At 33.1% G+C, this 19,917-nt stretch overlaps 1 protein-coding gene across 6 annotated transcripts; it reads right to left on the bottom strand.

The window, feature by feature from the left end:
* Positions 1–2,583: 2,583 nt before the first annotated feature.
* LOC106078184 (breast cancer metastasis-suppressor 1-like protein-A) lies at positions 2,584–19,016 on the bottom strand. 6 transcript variants are annotated; one of them, XM_013238989.2, is made up of 10 exons: positions 18,869–19,016; positions 15,420–15,699; positions 13,807–13,897; positions 13,293–13,420; positions 11,945–12,024; positions 8,633–8,729; positions 7,438–7,527; positions 6,674–6,738; positions 5,431–5,467; positions 2,584–3,725 (listed from the first exon to the last, which is right to left on the bottom strand). In XM_013238989.2, the coding sequence occupies exons 2-10, from the start codon at positions 15,559–15,561 to the stop codon at positions 3,721–3,723; spliced, it is 735 nt and encodes a 244-aa protein (XP_013094443.1). In that variant the 5' UTR covers positions 15,562–15,699; positions 18,869–19,016; the 3' UTR covers positions 2,584–3,720. The 6 variants fall into 6 exon arrangements, with proteins under 6 accessions (XP_013094443.1, XP_013094441.1, XP_055881057.1 ...); XM_013238987.2 differs by having other exon boundaries at positions 15,420–15,722; positions 18,869–19,014; XM_056025082.1 differs by having other exon boundaries at positions 15,420–15,780; positions 18,869–19,001.
* Between the last annotated feature and the right edge of the window lie 901 nt (positions 19,017–19,917).

Below are 19,917 nucleotides of genomic sequence, written 5' to 3'. Positions count from 1 at the left end.
AGCTGTTAATGTCGATTTTGAAGAGCTTCATGTCGTGTTTGCATACATCAGTAGTAGAAGTGAACGACCAGCGGCTCTCCTGCCTTCTGTTAGTTCACCATACAGAATGTCTTGTGGAAGTCGATTTATATAAGAAAGAAAATTTACTAGTTTTCAAATTGACCCAAACTTTTTATTTTAAACTTTCTTATTTAATTAATATACGTAATAATCAAAGCAGATACCGGTACATTTAAATTACACACACACACACATATATAGCTACCTCTAGCCAGCTGTTTGCTGTAGGCTCTATTGCAGTCTGTGCCAAAAGGGGGTGGGGAAGCGTTTCCAGCTATTTTGTTCAGCACTTCAATGCAGTGTGTTAATAGGGTCTGCCTATGGTGGATTAAAATGGGACATTCCAATAGGATATGATTCACAATTTCGTAAGTGGGGTGGGTGAGTGGAATACATTCAGTTACGGTGATAAAAATTAAAGGTGTGTCCTGTCCTTGGGTAGATTGCTCTTGGCTGGGAAAGGAATTGATACTACCCAGTTAGGCGAGGTCATTTCTTTGTACACAGTTCTATCCCTGCTACCTGATGCTCACTGGTCCAACCACTTCTCTTTGTGGTCTTTGGTTAACATTAACTTGAGAGTGAGGTAGTTAAGGTCTATCTGTTCCACGGAGGACCCCGCTTTGACAGTTTATCAGCCTTTACATTTCCCATAATGCCTATGTGTCCATTGTAATGTGTCTTTTAAATTTAGATATATAATGGGTTATCATTAGTATTGTCAACGCTCTTGGGGTAGATGAGATGTTGCTAGTCACTGCTGGAAGAGTGGATTGAGAGTCTGTTTGTCACCTCTCTTGGGGTAGATGAGATGTTGCTAGTCACTGCTGGAAGAGTGGATTGAGAGTCTGTCAACTCTCTTGGGGTAGATGAGATGTTGCTAGTCACTGCTGGAAGAGTGGATTGAGAGTCTGTTTGTCAACTCTCTTGGGGTAGCTGAGATGTTGCTAGTCACTGCTGGAAGAGTGGATTGAGAGTCTGTTTGTCAACTCTCTTGGGGTAGCTGAGATGTTGCTAGTCACTGCTGGAAGAGTGGATTGAGAGTCTGTCAACTCTCTTGGGGTAGATGAGATGTTGCTAGTCACTGCTGGAAGAGTGGATTGAGAGTCTGTTTGTCAACGCTCTTGGGGTAGCTGAGATGTTGCTAGTCACTGCTGGAAGAGTGGATTGAGAGTCTGTTTGTCAACGCTCTTGGGGTAGATGAGATGTTGCTAGTCACTGCTGGAAGAGTGGATTGAGAGTCTGTCAACTCTCTTGGGGTAGCTGAGATGTTGCTAGTCACTGCTGGAAGAGTGGATTGAGAGTCTGTTTGCCAACTCTCTTGGGGTAGCTGAGATGTTGCTAGTCACTGCTGGAAGAGTGGATTGAGAGTCTGTCAACTCTCTTGGGGTAGATGAGATGTTGCTAGTCACTGCTGGAAGAGTGGATTGAGAGCCTGTTTGTCAACGCTCTTGGGGTAGCTGAGATGTTGCTAGTCACTGCTGGAAGAGTGGATTGAGAGTCTGTTTGTCAACTCTCTTGGGGTAGATGAGATGTTGCTAGTCACTGCTGGAAGAGTGGATTGAGATTTGAGAGTCTGTTTGTCACCTCTCTTGGGGTAGATGAGATGTTGCTAGTCACTGCTGGAAGAGTGGATTGAGAGTCTGTTTGTCAACTCTCTAGGGGTAGCTGAGAGGTTGCTAGTCACTGCTGGAAGAGTGGATTGAGAGTCTGTCAACTCTCTTGGGGTAGATGAGATGTTGCTAGTCACTGCTGGAAGAGTGGATTGAGAGTCTGTTTATCAACTCTCTTGGGGTAGATGAGATGTTGCTAGTCACTGCTGGAAGAGTGGATTGAGAGTCTGTTTGTCAACTCTCTTGGGGTAGCTGAGATGTTGCTAGTCACTGCTGGAAGAGTGGATTGAGAGTCTGTTTGTCAACGCTCTTGGGGTAGATGAGATGTTGCTAGTCACTGCTGGAAGAGTGGATTGAGAGTCTGTTTGTCAACTCTCTTGGGGTAGATGAGATGTTGCTAGTCACTGCTGGAAGAGTGGATTGGCGAGTCTGTAAAGACAATACTTGGTGTTGCTTGGGTTCTGTCATCTTGTTTGCAGCTGTCTGCAGTGCTATAGTGATAGCTGGTATAGTGATAGCTTCCATTTCAGGCTGGAAGTTTGAGCTGCAATTGCCAGATACCAAAACCAGCATTTATGGTGACTTTGAAGGCTGAGCCATCGTTATATATATGGATAACTGTGGATAGCGTTCAATTGCTTCTAGTGTGCATAATTTGAAATCTACAGAACTAAAGGCTATTGAGAGAATCAGAATGTTGGAGGATGACCAACATAATATACTACGGACACAGAGAAATAGGAAAAACAAACAAAAGAACTCAACTCTGATCCATATTATTGATGAAGTTGCCATCCAACCAACAACAGAGAAAAAAAAAATTATCAGATTTTCTAACATGGGCCCTAAAATAACTCATCATTAAGACATTTAATAAAAATAGCCCATCAAAAAAAAATACACTAAATCATTAAAAAAACATGTTTTATTGGTAGCTTGTTAGTTTGTGAAATAATAAAAAAAATGTTTACAAATTGTGAACATTTTGTGAATTTTCCCCTCAGCCATTAGAATGGAGATGACTACATGAACATTTAAATCAAATCTTGAACTGTCATACACATTCCTTACCAAGAGTACTAGAACCTAGCCAAATTGTTTATGGCACCAGTGGCTAAGAAAAGTAAGAGGCAGGCTTTAAAACGAGACCAATTGTTATAGAAGGCCTGAACACTGACCTGCAATGTCACAACCTGTGGGCAGTTTAGACCAATAGCTCATTGCAACATCACTGGTCTGTGCGATGTGGCAACGAGCTATTGGTCAAAAGTGCCCATAGGTTATGACGTTGCAGGTCAGTGTCCAGCCCTTCTATAACGATTGGTCTCGCTTTAACCATGTCATTTAAAAAGTTTCTAAATTCAACTCTGTAATTAAAGAAATGTATTAAAAAATTTTTAAAAGACCAAGATTATCATGAGGAAAGTAGCTGAGTGGCTTCCTCCTTTGTGCAGCATAGATTGCATATTTACTAGATAAAAATTACTAGAAAGGCTAAGTTTGGTCCCTGCTTAATTACTTTATCATAAAAAAACACAAAAAATATATATCAGCGTAAGAACCAATGAAAACCATTCATAGTAAATTTATGCATACATTAAAAACATGACAGAAACAATGAAAAAATTAAAATTAAATTAGAGATTACATAGAATAAAAATAGAAAGTAAAATGGTTAGGCCTCCATGTCTTCAGAAAAATAAACTATTGTTTGGTTAACATTGGTATGACTGTGCTTTAGTCAAAGTGTTTAACAATACAAAGTTATCTATTGAAATCAACAAATATATCATAAGTATCAAAAGTGAAAACATTTTATGTTCATTCACAACATAAAAGAAGATGAGTTGAACAGATTCCCATAAACAGACCAGAACCACAAAGATTTGGACCACAGAACCAGCACACAAGATTGTAAAAAAACAAAATGATGAGGGGTGAATAAAGACTGAGTCAAATGGTGATGCAGCTCATCAAGGCAAACAAATGCATGGAACACATAAGACAGACATCTTGTACCGGGCATCAACAGTGATTAGGTCTTGTGTCATACTGAAACAAAACAATATTCTAATTAAATACAAAAGTTCAAGAATACAATTCATTGTGGAGTTGTCATTAAGAAATATAGATTCAATAATTTAAAAAAAAAACCTTTGGGACCTGATAGACAGGTCTAAAACTTAGAGCACTCAAAAACCTTGAGCTTTTTATATCCCCTTCTCTTTCTCTGGCTAAAAAATGTTTTGTAAAATGTTTCAGATTATCTTCAGAGTTGAAGATAATCTACTTCCTAGTCCAAATCTCCTGCATGATGACGGGGGTTGGCAGCGGGCAGGGTATATGCCGGGACCATCGAGACAACTGAATGATAGTCCAGCACGAATACCACACGACCAGGCAGCCATCTTTTGACTATAATGATATATATTTCCTTGACAAAAATGCAAGGTCAAAGTGTAATTTTACATATCTTGATAAAAAACAAAACACCTGGTATATTATACATCTTAAATGTCTCCTAGTCTGTATTGTGTCAAATTGATTTTTAAGCCCATTGTAAAAAAGGAGCCCATTGTGAAATATTGGTATTAGCTAGCAAGAAATTGTCCTAGATTTGCTTTCAAAATGTAAGGACTTCAGTGCACAAAAAATCTGTTTGAACATTATCAAACGAGAATCACAATTGCTGTAAAACCCACATGGCTATATAATGATACCAGAACTCATTTCAAATCTCAGGATGTCTTTGCAGACAGGGCTAGAAATTTACTTTTATTTGGAACAAAAACAACAAAATTTGTTGTGTCCTTAATACCCCAAGATACCCCCAAGACATTTCATTACTTAATCTCTAGTTAATTTTTTTTTTACTCCAATACATTTCATTTCATTACTTAATCTCTAGTTGATTTTGTTTTTTACTCCAAGACATTTCATTTCATTACTTAATCTCTAGTTGATTTTTTATGCTCATTTAGATAAAAAAAAAATTCTCCTCAGGTTTCTTTTTACAAATAAATGATCTTTACAAAATAGTCAAAAAGAAAGATGTCTGAAGTCAAAGAGTTATTTGATTGTGTGAAACATACCTTTTAAACTAGAACCCAAAACTACAAAATGATCACAGCCTAATTTTTCTTTTTTTTTTTTTATTCAGTGATAGTCTTTTTGTCCTAAATTATAAACTTGACCTACAAGTTTTTTGTTTTAGTAGTAAATTAAAAAAAAAAACCCTGAAATAACTGAAAAATACAATGTCTTAGTGCTATTCTTCTTTAGGAGATTTGAAGTGACAAAAGGTTTAGATTAAATATGTATAAACAAGAGTGTAAATCTTTTCGCAAGTTAATTTTTCTTATAATCTTTGGACACTTTTTTTTTTAGTTGTCAGTTTAAAGTTAATTTAAAAAACTTATTTTCTTGAATATTTTATCAAACATTTTTAGCATATTCATTTTTTTAAAAACTAAAAACAAATATGTTAGATTATATAAATGTTAAAAAAAATGTTATGTGAGTTTTAGTAATCCGAGTCAATAGCAAATTCAGGTTGATCCCTGAAAAGTCCATTTTTTTCTATTAAACAAATACACAAAGAAAGATTTAAAATGACTTTTCTAGAGTTACCATTTGTATTGTTCTCATATGTTAGATAATAAAAAAAAAGATTTTTTTTTTGCTTGGATTTTGGGTCCCTACTTAAACTAGATTAGTTAGAATGAAATATCAAATCAAAAGCACAAAGATAACTTACACTCAGCCTTTCTCTTTTGTGACTGTTGTTTTATTGCCTGGAACAAAGAGATTTAGTACTAGGTGAAACATTGAAAAAAGAGATATAGTATTAGATAAATCATGGCACTATTAATTCATATTGGCTCCATCGAGCTTTAACCCAGGAGTTACAACATTAAAACAACAAACTAATTCATAGATCATAGAGTGGAACTCCCAGGGCACAAGACATAGAGGAAGACCAAAAAGAAAGTGTTGATGCAGTGTACTAAATGAATCTAAAGAGCTTGGAAGCCTTTAAAAAACGTGCAAGCGACCGTGGAGAGTGGCATGTTTTTACTGAGGCCCTATGTTCCTTGAGGAACGCAAAGGAAAGATGATGATGATGACTGTATCTAAGCCTATTTAAAACTTAGCCTGTTGTGAATAGTGCAGAATTTCATGGCCAGCTGTTTAGTGTATCCAGCGTACAAAATAAAGGAAGTGTTGAATAAACGTTCACTTTATGATTTCTTTAAAAACAAACTGGAAACTAACTAGCAGTAATAAAGTAGAAAATAAAGGAAGTGTTGAATAAACGTTCACTTTATGATTTCTTTAAAAACAAACTGGAAACTAACTAGCAGTAATAAAGTAGAAACAAAGATCAACTGGCCACACATTGAGATAGTATTCAAATTAGAGCTCAATTCTTTTTTATTTAGTTGACAACAAAGTTCAATTTATCTCCCTTTTCAGTGATGTTTTTTTGAACCTATTTCTCCATTAGCAATATGTTCATGTCAACTAAAGCTGCTGTGCTGGTTTCCAGAATTGTTTCTTTGTCCATGGCATTGCTATCATGAATTTTCTTTGCATGTTTTGGAATCTGAAAATTGGGACTAGAGAAATTAGCTCTGTGGAGTGTTACCAGAGAATGCAGACTATGTCCTTCAGGTTGCATTCTTTATCAAGAGGACCAAACAAGACCCTGGCCCCGAAACACCTTTACAGATTACAGAAAAAAAAACTTTATGGAAAACTGCTGTCTGGAAACTACAGTGCAGTAGATATGGAATTAGTCCTCTGAACCCTCCAGTATTATAAATGAAAATGAAGAAGAATATTTAGTCATGTTTTTATACTAATGGATAAATTTTTTTTTTTTTAATTTTTCAATATTTTGTGCACACTAAATCTCATAAGATGTTCTTTGAATGAAAATAATTAATGAATTAAGTTTTTTTTTTTTTTTTTGAAGTGACACAGAAAAGTGACTTTACCTTTTTAACTGCCATCCAGTCTTCCATCAAATCAGCTTCTCGTATCATATACACTATATATGGACGTTTAAGAATTAAGGAAACAGCAAATAATTTTGACATGAAATTCAAATTACAAATTAGTAACAAGTCACTTACACTTTTGGCTTGCAGCTGAAAAGGAACATGTTAAATTTAACTGTTAGGAAATACAATGAGTCAGGAAAGACTTTAAGCTTGGCAGTTTTATCCTCAAAGCCAATATAATTTCTAGCCCTCTAATATGAATTACAAAAGTATAGTATAGAATTTCAGTAAGGTTTAAAAGGAGGTTTCTGTTTATTTTAAAAAATTTTTTAAATGGTATTTTAAAAGTATAAATTGGCTTGTGTCCATTATTTGATAGTATATATACATACTTTGTGCCACAAGAATGCCTTGCAAAATATACTTCGTCTACATGTAATTTAGGTCTTACACCATCACTGCTGGCATCCTTCCATTGATTCTAAAAACATCAGAGAAGTTTTTTTTTTTTACTAAAGCATATTAATCTGTGGCGTCTGTAGTCTACTAGAACTTCTTTTCAGGCAGCATCTAGATCATGACACTTACTATCCTAAGCATCATGCAACTCACACCAACAGTTTGGCTTCTACACCACTATTGACTTTTTTTTAATAGAAGGTTACTTTAGTTCAAGTTGTAGTTTCATTGCCTGTATAAACCTGCATTGAATTTAAGTGAGCATAGATAAAAAGCACAAATTAAATGAAAAAGGATATCAGTGACAGTTTGTGGTTTCTTTTTTCTATCCGGATGTAGAGGATCAGTTTTCTTTTTCTTCTTTAATGTTTGTGTTTCTTGCCAGAGATCTGATGAAACATGAATTCAGTCAGAGCAGGTATTAACAATATAAGATTTAGGTTTCTTAAGTCTTTCTCTATCTAGCTCTATGAAGTTGTTTTTTCTGCTTCATCTCATTTTGTGTGTTCTAACAATTTAGTAAGCAAAACTAAAAGGGCATTCAATTAAATTAACATTGCTATTTTTAATTTCGATTAAAAAAAAATTAAAACCCAGCCAGGCCTCTATTCCACTGCACATTAAAAGTTAACAAATTAATTCAAAGCCTCAGAGCTTCTAATATTTTCAGTGCAACATGTGATGGAAATCTAAACAATATTTTTTATTAACTGAGAAGCAACAATAATGTAGCAACTCCAGTGGCGGACTGAAAGGGTTAATGTGTGTGCGGTCTACTGATACACACAACTCAGGCCAATCACACAGGTCAACGGCTGTCGATAGACAAGGGACAGTACTGCTAGTTCACGCAAATATGACCCATGTTGTGGTCATGTGATCCAGAGCCTTCACAGACTATAGACAATGTGTGAGAAAGGACAGTAGAGTCCAGGACAGCAAGCAGTTAAGGACTGAGTGCTACAAAGTGAGTCCTCAAAAATGTAGCTGTACAAGCTAGAGAGACTTGTAGTGATTAGTTAGGCAGTTCTGTTGTGTAGCAAAGCATTTGAAGTTAGTTTAACCAATTATTGGCTGTTGTTGATGTATTTGTCATTAAACCACCACATTGCTTATTGAAGCTCTTGTTGTCAAGTTCTTGTGTTAGATGTGCTGTGTTGTGTTTAGCAGTGTTTTGCAGAAGGCCTGATAGAGAAGATCGTAACAATATGACCAAAAATAAGGTATTTTATATTAATAATACTTCACTATCAGTAACCAGAAACAAACTTTATATTTTACTGGCAACATGATACTGGTGACAAAATGATTACACATGAAAACAAAATATATTGCAGAATCTTCAGAAATTCTAAAAAGAGACAAAAATCAATTTTATTTTTACAAAAGGCCATTTTAAAAACAAAAATGTAATTTAAATTTTTAATCTAACTCATATATTTTTTTCCTCCCAATTCAACTACTCACTAGGTAGGTCAACATAGAAGAACTCACCTGAAGTAATGTCAATATTATGCCTATCCTCTTCAAGGCGCCTGATCTTGTCTTGTAATTCCTGCTTTATGGTGTCATAAAGCAACACTTTCTCACTCTGTTTAAAAAAACAACAACATAAAACCAGTGCACTAAATTAGTCATTCTATAAATATGTTATTTTTCACCAGCATTTAATAGTGTTATTACATTAACCAACTAATTCTTAATATAATCCAGAAGATTCACCTCATAAACTGAATAAAACTCAACAAACCTACATATTTTTTTCTTTGCATATAATAGATTTAACAGCTTATCTTGGATTACAGCTGTAATTATGTAAATAAAAAATTATAATAAATGTGTAAGCAATGGAATAAATAATTTTCATATAAAAAATAAACAAGTGACATTTTCAATCACTGGGTGGCTGTTAAGCTTTGAAACTGTTATAAGATTTATTTATTGCCACCATTCCAAAAGTGAAAGGATATAATCCAGTGTTACTTCCTTCACTTCCGACTTTGAATTTGCAAAGAATGCCCAGTTAATTTCATTCTAGACTTTTTTAATCAATCAAAATTTGTGACAGTGAAGTTGGTTTTCCAAATCTGAATAAAAACATCCTTGATGGTTTCTGATTTAGATTTATCTGGTACGTGTAAATTATACGGATTATTAGATCTAAATCTAGCCTACACGTGTAGCCATCTTTTTTTTTTTAACAAATGTTTTTATCCATAGATTATTTTTATTTGGGGTGACCAAAAGTAACTAAAAGGGGCGTGGCACCTCAAAGTGTTTGTTTACATTATTAGATCTAGATCGATATTTGAAATTTAGTAAGCTTTAATTTAAAATAGCAGTGATATTACTTATATTAGATCTAATAGATCTTTCCAGGTCTATCTGTAATATAATAATTTAAGTAGAATTAGTCTAGATCTATATCTTATGACAATTTTTTTTTCTTTCTCTTCAGAATCAGATGAGGCAGAATCTTTTACACCCTCTACTGAAGAATGGAGACCTGTTGATGATCATGATTTTGGTCCCAGGCCAGTTTTATTTTCAGCCCACCCAGGCCCAAAACATGCACCAGCTCGAGATGCAAAGCTTGTGGACTATGTCAACAATTTTTTAACGGATGACATCGTAAATTTGGTTGTCAATGAAACCAATAATTATGCCAGGCAATTCAATAAAGACAACCATGAAAACCTGGAAACCACGCCAAAATATTGTGTCCACAAATGGACACTTATCACAAAGGAAGAGTTGAGGGCATTTTTAGGAGTGACAATGCCCATGGGATTAAATAAAAAGCTCAACTATAACGCATATTGGGACTCCTGCAATCTGAGCCAAGAAACATCTTGGTTTCCTGTCCACATGAACCGAGATCGCTTTCAGATCATTTTTAAATTTCTACATTTTGCAGACCACACTGTTACCAGATAGACATGATCTTGGTTTCAAGCTTTTTAAGGTCCAGGAACTGATAAATCATTTCAATGCTAAATTTGAATACTTTTACCACCCCACTCAAAACATCAAAAGCATGATTGGGTTTAAGAGGAAAACCCCTCATATCCGCCAGTTTATGCCTAACAAGAGACACGCTAGATTCTGCATTAAGTTGTGTGCTTATCAGACAGTACTAATGGCTATCTTTGCCAGTTTGAAATATATGAGGGCAGTCAAGGAAGAAGAATCAGCAATGGCAGGTCTTACACACATGAGCTTATTATTAGGCTTATGACTGCAGCAGGTCTGTTAAACAGAGGACACCACTAAGGGATAGACAATTTTTTTTACCTCCATTGAATTATTGGCAGAACATTTTACTGAAAACACTACAGCTACAGGAACTGTTAGATCTAACAGAAAAGGGCTACCAGATGTTTGTGTTAAAACTAAATTGAAAAACAAGGAGCTCATCGCAGCCAGAAATCTGCTTTGCTTGGCTTACCAGAATAATAGCAGAAAGCCAATCTTGCTATCTACTGCTAGTAAAGCTGGTCTCATTGATACAGTTAACAACAGGAAACAAGCTGTAACAAGACCTTCTGTGATTCATGCTTATAACCAGGCCATAGATGGTGTTGACTTGGGCGACAAAAAAATTTACATGTATATGGCTGAGCGCCGAAGTTTGAAATGGACAAATAAATTTTTTTTTCATTATTTGGAAGAGCTATTCTAAACAGCTATATAATCTACTATAGCAACACATCCGACAGACCAAAACTCTTAAGGTGCAATTTCATTGTATCTGCACTAGAGAGCATGACATCAAACTTTGTACCCCAAAAAGTGATATGTCGAAAACGCACTAGAGTAGAGATAAAGGCTGCAAGAATGGGTCCAACACCACTAACGCAGACCGTAGCAGGTCATCCACTTGATGGACATGATCTTATCACACTGCCAGTGGGGAAAAAACTACAGTGTGTTGCTGGTCATCCAACTTGTGTCAGAACTGAGTGGGAGTGCACAGGATGCAAAGTTGGACTGTATCCCGAGTGTTTTGCTAAATATCATAGACAGTTGTAAGTTATTATTCTTTCTACTTTTACAACTTTTATATATATGTGTGTATATATTTTTTTTTTTAAATTGTCTAAATTTTGGTGTTTTTTTTTCTCAAGTTTTATAAGTTGTGATTCTCACTGATTAAATTTTTATTTTTTAAATATTTTTTATATTTTTTATCAATATATGCTAATTGTCTGGACTTAATTAAATTCCTTATTGAATTAGCTTTTCAAAAATGTCTATGTTTAATAGGCTACAATGCATAGTTCAGCTGTAAAAGAAAAATAAGCAAGTGGGTTTGTAAACACAAGAATTGTAATCCCACTTTTCAATGCACTCTCTGTAAAATAGCTGAGCACTTGAAGGGTTAAAAAGCATCTTTCATTAGATGAAAAGCCAGGGTGTGCAGCATTAATTGTAAGCAATCTGATTGACTGATAGAAAAAAAAAGTCTGTTTACACTTTGATTTTTAAGATACTATTTATGTTCTTAAATACTGTAAAAACAAATGTGTTTATATAATGGGAGCTCAAGAAAAAAACTAAGAAAATGAAAATAGAGCAGCTAACACTAACATTAAAATTGGTGAGTAGAGCTTCTAACTTGACTATATAATTAAAATACATCTTGCTTTCTTTTATAAAGATGTAGAACTTTTTTTAAAACCAGATTTGATATTTCCAATTGATATAATAATTATTATATTTTTATGGATGAAGTATATATTTTTTAAAAATTAAACCAAATAAGGTTTTTCTTTTCTAACTAGATCTCTAAACAATTGGAAATACCTCCATATGTTGAAAAGCCGCAAGCTCTTCACTTTCAAATTTTTGCTTGATGCTGTTTAGTGACATATCTCTTCTTATACCTGCATAAGAGAAATCAACTGCATTTTAAAAAGAACAAATAATCATGCATCATATATTACATTTTGTTTTTATTTTTTGCACAAAACAGGATTATATAACTAAGGTTTTCGATAGTGAAAGATGACCAGCACAGTATCAACAACTTCTACTTAGCTGGGTAAAGAAATTTTGTGATATCACTAAAACAAAATGGACTTCATCATAACTCAAACCCAGGACTGATCACATGATAATGGCAATGTCTTCGATTCTGAAGATTAAGGATGATCACATAATAGTCAAGCCATATACCACTGTAGCCATCAAGTCAATTTTTTTCCAGTTAGAATGGACATGTTAATTTTCACCAACTGGTGAGAGGGTTAAGCCAAAGTAAAAATAAAACTAACAATTCAAATTGTACACAATGTTTTTTTTCTTGCTCAAATGTATCTAGACATTTTTCAATACAAAAAATGTGCTCCTTAAGCAATTTTAGGAAACCATATATGTAACCACCATTTATTTGTGATCTGCACAAGATACACAAAACAGTATCAGTGAAGTTAGCCACTCAGCTGGTTTATTTGCCTTATCATTGTCCACAGGCCTAATTTGTTTAAAAGGCATTCTAGCTGTTTAACATTTCATATATAAAAAAAAATCAACAAAATACAATTGTAAAAAAAAATAAAATAAACAATAAAAATAAAGTTTGAGAGTTGCCTTAATAAAAGTTTACTTGCACCCTACATTTTAAAATGGGCACTTGGCTCTAACTATAACTTTGCATTTTTTTTTCTGTAAAATATTATGTATAATGTTGTAAACAAAATATGATGCGATAATGGCAGGAACAGGACTTGGGCATCAAGATAATCATGTCAGATTTTAGTTTGATAACAGTTTCACTGTCAAAGATCACTGATTTGAGATTTGGGGCCTTGTTTATATCACCATTTTCTCTCAATGACAAAGGTCTATACTTTAACTCGCTTAGCTCCTCCTAGCCCGCAAAAGTTTTTGAGTCAAAATTAATTTTTTCGTATATATTTTTTGCATTTTGCAAATCTAGTTATGAAGTTAAGTTATAAAGTTAAGCTGGAAATCTCTATGTAATTGATTAAAAAAAAATTCTCTACAAAAATATGAAGAGGTTGGACCACCAAAACCGATACAGTATCTAATTGCAGAAGAAATAAAACATGGCAATGTTCTCTGTCATGTATGTACTCCAATGCATGTACTTTTTTTCTCTCAGAGACTAGCTTGGAAAACCAACCCTTACCTGCGACTTTTTTCTTCATGGCCAACTGTTTTTCTAGTTGTGCTAAAGGATGCAGGTATTCTACAGCTTTGTTGTTTTGAATCTCAATAATTTTGGCATCTATCTGTTGCAATCGTTCTGTGTATAACCTTAAAAATAAAAATATATTTTAACATTCATTTCAATGGAATATGTGATATAATTTTTTTTTTAATTTTGAAAAGAACTCATAAATTAACTAAGATCCAAAAAATCTGTGCAAAATGATGTTAAGAGTCCCCCTTTTCTGTAGTCAGCAGGTTATGGACTTGGTGGGTGGCTTTGTATTTAAAATATTTTTGAGGAAAACTTTTTTTTCCAGCTAACCTAGAAATGTCACAGAATTAAATTTCTAATAGACCATATCAAATCTACAAAGAGACTCAACTTAATAGCCAAGCCCACTGATGCTCAGTCTCATATCTGATGCTTAAAAAACCCCAGTAAATACATGAATAAAAACAAAACCCCTGTAAAATGCCAAATTAAAACTCACTGTTCCTTAAGCTCACAAAACTGTTTCTCCAGCTCTGACATATCAGCCAAGTATTCATGGCGCCTTCTCTCACATTCAGCTTCATCAATATCTGTTTTAAAAAAAAGTTTCTTTTTGATACATATGTCCATAAAATAAGGCTTTGCAGAAGTAGACTTTCAATCATTTTCACTCTTTCCCTAATGACATTCCCAGCATTGATTTGACCTGACCCTAGAGCACAGATCAACAATGGCATTGTGGGTTTTTTAAATTTAATAAATATCTTTTTTTTTCTCCCATATATGATTTTAATTGGTTAAAACTTTATCTTGAATAATAGTTTCCCTTTGCAAAACCTGCAGAATTTTCTTCTTTCAGCATGTTTTTTTACCAAGAAGGATGTTTTGAAAGTGTGGGGGTTTAGAAGGCTCTATTTTCTTTAGATTGATATTCCTAACAGCTGAACAATGGGATACTGAGCCAAAGACAATCATTTTTGTGTTTTGAAATGTGTTTATATATATATATATATATATATATATATATATATATATATATATATATATATATATATATATATATATACAATTTTTTGTTAAAATCAGAACCTTTGTTTGTGATAGATCAATAAAATAAACTTATCTGAAAACCACTAGTTTAGAATGGGTACTCAAGAACACATTAAGTGGTGTTACAATTACAATTAGTAAAGAAAATAAAAGCACTAAGAACTTATATTTAAAATCTTCTAGACACACTGAAGGTGATTTAAACAAATACATTTTTTAGATGATCAACCCCATGTATTCTCATGACATTAGTGATGGTCAGAAGTTCAATTTCACACTTCTTTTTTTTTTATTAGGCCTATACTTAACTTTTACGGCATAGCACTGATCTCAGGCTACTATGAGAAGTCTGGAAAAGAACTTTTTTTTTTCTTGCATACAAATATAATTTCCACTACAGTGCCATTACCATATAGCATATTTCTATAGTAAGCTAGATGTAGTGAGCTACTAAATGGCTAATAATTTGCTAGCCATGTTATTCTTTATCAGCATGATTCTTCAATCTAAAGGTCTTAAAAAAGAATTTTTTGCTACTATGAGTATGATATCTAAATTATATAAATTCTCACAAATTTTAACGTTTATTATAAATTAAGGGTCATGTTGGTGAATGGCATAGAATTGTTGGGGGCTTGAATTTGAACCCTGGTAGTGAAAAGGAATTTTCAACCTGAGATTAAACTTGAGTTGAGCTTTGTTTGCTAGGGTTAAAACTAATGATACAATAGAATCATTCTTTAAAACAACCCTAAGACAGGGATTTTGAATTTTGGGAGTCCACCAAACTCTAATGGGTAACTGACTTTGGCCACATGACACCCTGCTCATTGACTGTTACCATAGTAGAAACAGATGACCATAACATATGTGACAGTGTTATAGATCACAAGGTTTGAAAGGGGGAACTTTAAAACACCTCTACACCACTTTTCTCAAGAGAATGAAAGAGTACATCAAGTCATTATACTATGATTATACATATATATGTAGAATACAAGTCTACAAAGACAAATAAATGGTTTCAAAAATATGCCCTAAATTGAAAAGTACATATTTTACCTGACTGAGATTCATCTTCTTGGTCTTCTTCAATTTCTTCTGTAGAGCATGTATGAGAGTCTTCATCTGAACTTTTATCACTTTCTCCCCCATATTGTTCTACGTCTTCTTCTGTATCTATTTTCCCATTTCCAATTTTCATTTTATTGTCCAAGTGAGAAATCACAAATTAAAGTATAACACAATGATGAAGAAACAAGAATCAGCTTTTACTAGATCTACAAATATTCACATTTTTTCTATCCTGACTGTTGCATTGTTTGTCCAAGTTTTGCTTTCACTTTTCAGAATCATTAGATCAAACTGATTATTCAGACACACATAAAACATCTATCATCAGAAAATAATAGATAAAACTCTGCTAGATTGAGATATAACTCTATGAATAAAATCGTACGATCTACAAGAATACAAAAAGATCTAGATCTAATCTATATGATGTACAATACATATCACTACTATCATACTCAGACTCATTGGAGATCTAATTAAACAAAATCTATAGGTCTAGAAGCAATTTGATATTGGCCTAGAATTAGGCAGAAATGGTAACATTTAATACCATTATTAAAGTGTTCCACTTTTACATTTGCCAAAACTCTCATATTTACAACTGAAAATAAAATTAAAGAATTTTTTAACATAAAAGGTAACAGCCTGGTTATGAGATATGCACACTGGACTGTCTTCGGACTTGTCAATGGTCCCGGGTTCATATCTGCCCACTGCCATCCCCTGACGTCCTGTGGGAGTTTTGGACTAAGAAATAAATTATATTTAACTCTGAAGTAACATTCGAAACATGTAAAATAAATGAAAAATAAACTCCCAAGCCTTTCACAATGCACAAAAGCGCTAGTCAAAATAACTTGACCTAATAATAATAATAATTATAGCTTTTATAAGTCCACTAGCACACTTAACTGACATCACAGGTCATACATTTTCAAAAACATTAATTTGAGTGTAGTATTTTTTTTTATAATAAAAAAATAATAATACTGAATCATAAAAAAAACAATAGCCGATAAAATTATATAGTATCAGAAGTTTTAGACAGCACAACAGAACAAAACCTAAACCTCAGGATACTCTGCAAGAAATAACTTTCAACACCAATGGAATCTCTTTAATGGCTTAGAAGAAAAGTTTGTTGATTTCAAGAAAAGCATTTTTTGGTCTGCTTATCTTATCTTATATAATACAGACGTTACTTCAAAAAAGAAGATGATATTACATCCTACGCGCCATGCATGTTAACCAATGACTTAAATTCTGCCAAGTCACTTGGTTTTCCTAGCTGGCTCAGGGAACCCATTCCTTGCTCTAATAGCACTAGGGAAGAAGGAGCATTTGTACTAATTTGTCCTAGCATATGGAACAAGGAATTATATCGAATACTAGTAATAGCCAACAGGGTTTAAAATGGATGTTAGTATTGGATGTGAAAAGCTGGTAAGCGACAGTAGTTTTATTAAAATATTAAAAGTAATAATAGTAAATAGTATACTATAAGTATAGATTATAGATATATTAGGTTTATTAGTATTAGTAATACTAATAGTATTTTATTCTTCATCTAAAATGATAGTTCTGAGGTATTTAAAAACAAGGAAACTACTAACGCTGATCAGTACTAATTAGTAATATAATCTATAATATTCTAATATAGATCTAGTCAATCTAAATTCTAGATCTATCTATAATTTGGATTCAATCTAAATCTACATGTCATCTACTTGATTTAGATTCCAGATTACGCAGAATAGCGGCAAATAAATATAGTGACAATATTGTCATCTCATATAATATGATTAGTATGATAATGACATATATATACCCTCCTTCCACCTAGGTCTAGGCTGTCAAACTATATATGATCTAGAAAGCTAGATCTAGAGTCAGTCTTAGTCTAGTACAGCAGTAGACTAGTAGTAAGTAGAGTTTATTTAGTAGAGTCAGTAGAGAGATAGATCTAGTTATGATACCGATAGTAGATTTCTAAATCTAGATCTAGATCACTATCTAAAAAACTTTAAAAAGTATCTAAAAGACTATTAATCTAGATTTTAACTAGACTCATGATCTCATCTAGTATTATGATCTATTTTGGCATCCATAAACTCAGATTTTAATTCTATATTAATATTAACTATATTTTAGCCTCTCACATAAAATCATTAAGATGTTTTCAAATTATGGGTAAATATGAACACAAAAAATAAAAATATGAACACACCTATTCCTTATTCTACCCACATTAGGTCACTGGGATAATGACTTCTACACAGACATTTAGACTTATTTTATGTTTGCATGATTAGATGTGTGTTGAATGTTTTAGTTTTTTGTTTATTAATTTTATAAATTTCTAATACAGATGATCTTTTGTAGTATAGTACAGGTTAGGATAGCCATTCTTGCCTAAATAGCTGAATCCTCTATATTCTCTCTAGATCTATATAAATCTAGATCTATCTATTAGTAGGTCTAGATCTAGGCACTTAACTTCATTCAATGTACCAAGCTCACTCCAAACATTTGCCCATTTATTCTCTATAAGAAAACAACAACAAAAAAACAAATATAATATATATAATAAGATCATTAACATTGATGCCAAAAACTGGCTGTTCGAAATAAATTTTGGTAACGAAATCGTAATTTAATACAAACACCCTATTAGATTAATTTTCTTTTGTATGGAATCAAACAACTTGGCTTATGAATCAAATAAATCAGCTCCAAAAACAGAATAAATATTGCCAGGCTCATTAGCATAGACTTAGCCAACCAAAAAATATTGTCTTAGGTCTTTGTCTTAACCATAGCCATAGGAAGAGGTAAAGTCATCCGGGTAACCTTCCTATGGGTAAAAGCAACAACCTGACTTACAAATTTGAAATTCTTTTTTCTTACATAAAATTAAAATTAAAAAGATAACTAAAAGTAAATGGAAGGAAATTGGGTTAGAATCATTGGTCAAAAAAATGGACAAGCACGTCATTATACAGTGCTAAATATCCAAATACAGATTTAATGACCACAAAAACAGCAAGTGTCCGAATTCGTGTAATAACTATTAGATCTAGTATTACTATTATCTAGTATTAGAGTATTACCTTACACTAATTAGTGACTAATTACACAATTACAGTACTAGTACTAACTAGTATTATAACTAATTAGATCTAGACTATAACTACTATAAGTATTAGCTAGAAAATAGAATCTATTTTTTAGTAAATTTTACTAAATCTAGATCTAGACACTAGATCTAGAATCTATTCTTAATTCTAGTTAGGATTCTAGATCTAAATCTAGATTATTTATTAATAATTTAATTAATTAATATTTATATTATGATTCTACTTTTCTAGACTAATCTAGACTCTACAGCCTATGGCATCTAAACTATTACTGACTCTATAATATTAATATAGACCTACTACTAGACTCAAGAATATAGATCTAGTCTAGATCTTGCATCTAGATCTATAGTCGTTTAGATCTAATCTAATCTAGAATAAATGCGATATCATAAGGATAACATTTTGGCGTCACCGAAACAAGCCAAAATTGCCAGTCAAAATTTTAATTTCAACATAAATCAATGTGAATATAAAAACATAGATCTAAAATCTAGATCTATATATATCTAGACATAAAATATGCTACAACAATATTTAAATTAGATCTATGTGAGTGAAAAATCTTTCCAGTCCACAGAGAAGTTTATATAACATTTTTTATCTTCTTGTCTTAAAAAATACAGACAAATACAAAAAAAGTAAGATCGTATGCATTGGCGTAGCATCTTGGTGGGCCCCCTCTCCAGACAAATTTAGTGTGTGACAAAAATGAGTAATCTAAATGCAAAGACATTCCAATGTAAAGATCGTAACTTTAAACAAAAATAAGTTATTCGAATGGATGGTTTTAAGGTCAAACGATGTGAATGAGTGGGCATTGCATCGTATTGGTTTCAAAATCAACCACCGCTAGAAAAGAAAAAAAACAAACAAACAAACAAACTTCGAATAGATGGTTTTGAGGTCGTATGATGAGAATGTATGGTCATTGGCATCGTATTAGTTTCAAAATCAACCACCGCAAGAAAACAAAACAAAAAACAAACTTTGAATGGATGGTTTTGAGGTCATACGATGAGAATGTTTGGTATTGGCATCGTATTGGTTTCAAAATCAACCACCGCTGGAATCCGCTATCGGAATAAATTAAATAGGCACTCGCTGAACCTCCAAGAAAACATTTAACATCTATATTTCATTTAATATGGGGATCCAACCCAGGACTTGTGTGACAGGCTGGAGCTTAAATGGAGATGGCATAAACACGGCTTGGTGTTGGACCGAATTGATGTTGGAAATCAAGAGCCAGTGCTTCTTGTGACTGAATTAGAGACATTTTTGTAAGCGCACATTCTTAAAAGCACGGAATAAAACGATATTATTAATTAATATCTATTCGTTTTTAA

The sequence above is a fragment of the Biomphalaria glabrata genome, chromosome 3, assembly GCF_947242115.1.
Source record: "Biomphalaria glabrata chromosome 3, xgBioGlab47.1, whole genome shotgun sequence".
Lineage (NCBI taxonomy): Eukaryota > Metazoa > Mollusca > Gastropoda > Planorbidae > Biomphalaria > Biomphalaria glabrata.
The sequence above is the reverse complement of the archived record's forward strand: the minus strand, read 5'-3'. Positions and strand labels throughout refer to the sequence as shown.

Bases quoted from the DNA above. Each gene is read 5' to 3' on its own strand.
- LOC106078184 (XM_013238989.2), bottom strand. From the start codon at position 15,561: ATGAAAATTGGAAATGGGAAAATAGATACAGAAGAAGACGTAGAACAA. The intron at 8,730-11,944 runs GTATTTCCAATT...TTTTTTAAACAG, and splicing joins CGGCTTTTCAACATATGGAG to AGTGAGAAAGTGTTGCTTTA. The intron at 6,739-7,437 runs ATATCCTTTTTC...TAATTCTTAAAC, and splicing joins GAAACCACAAACTGTCACTG to GTCCATATATAGTGTATATG.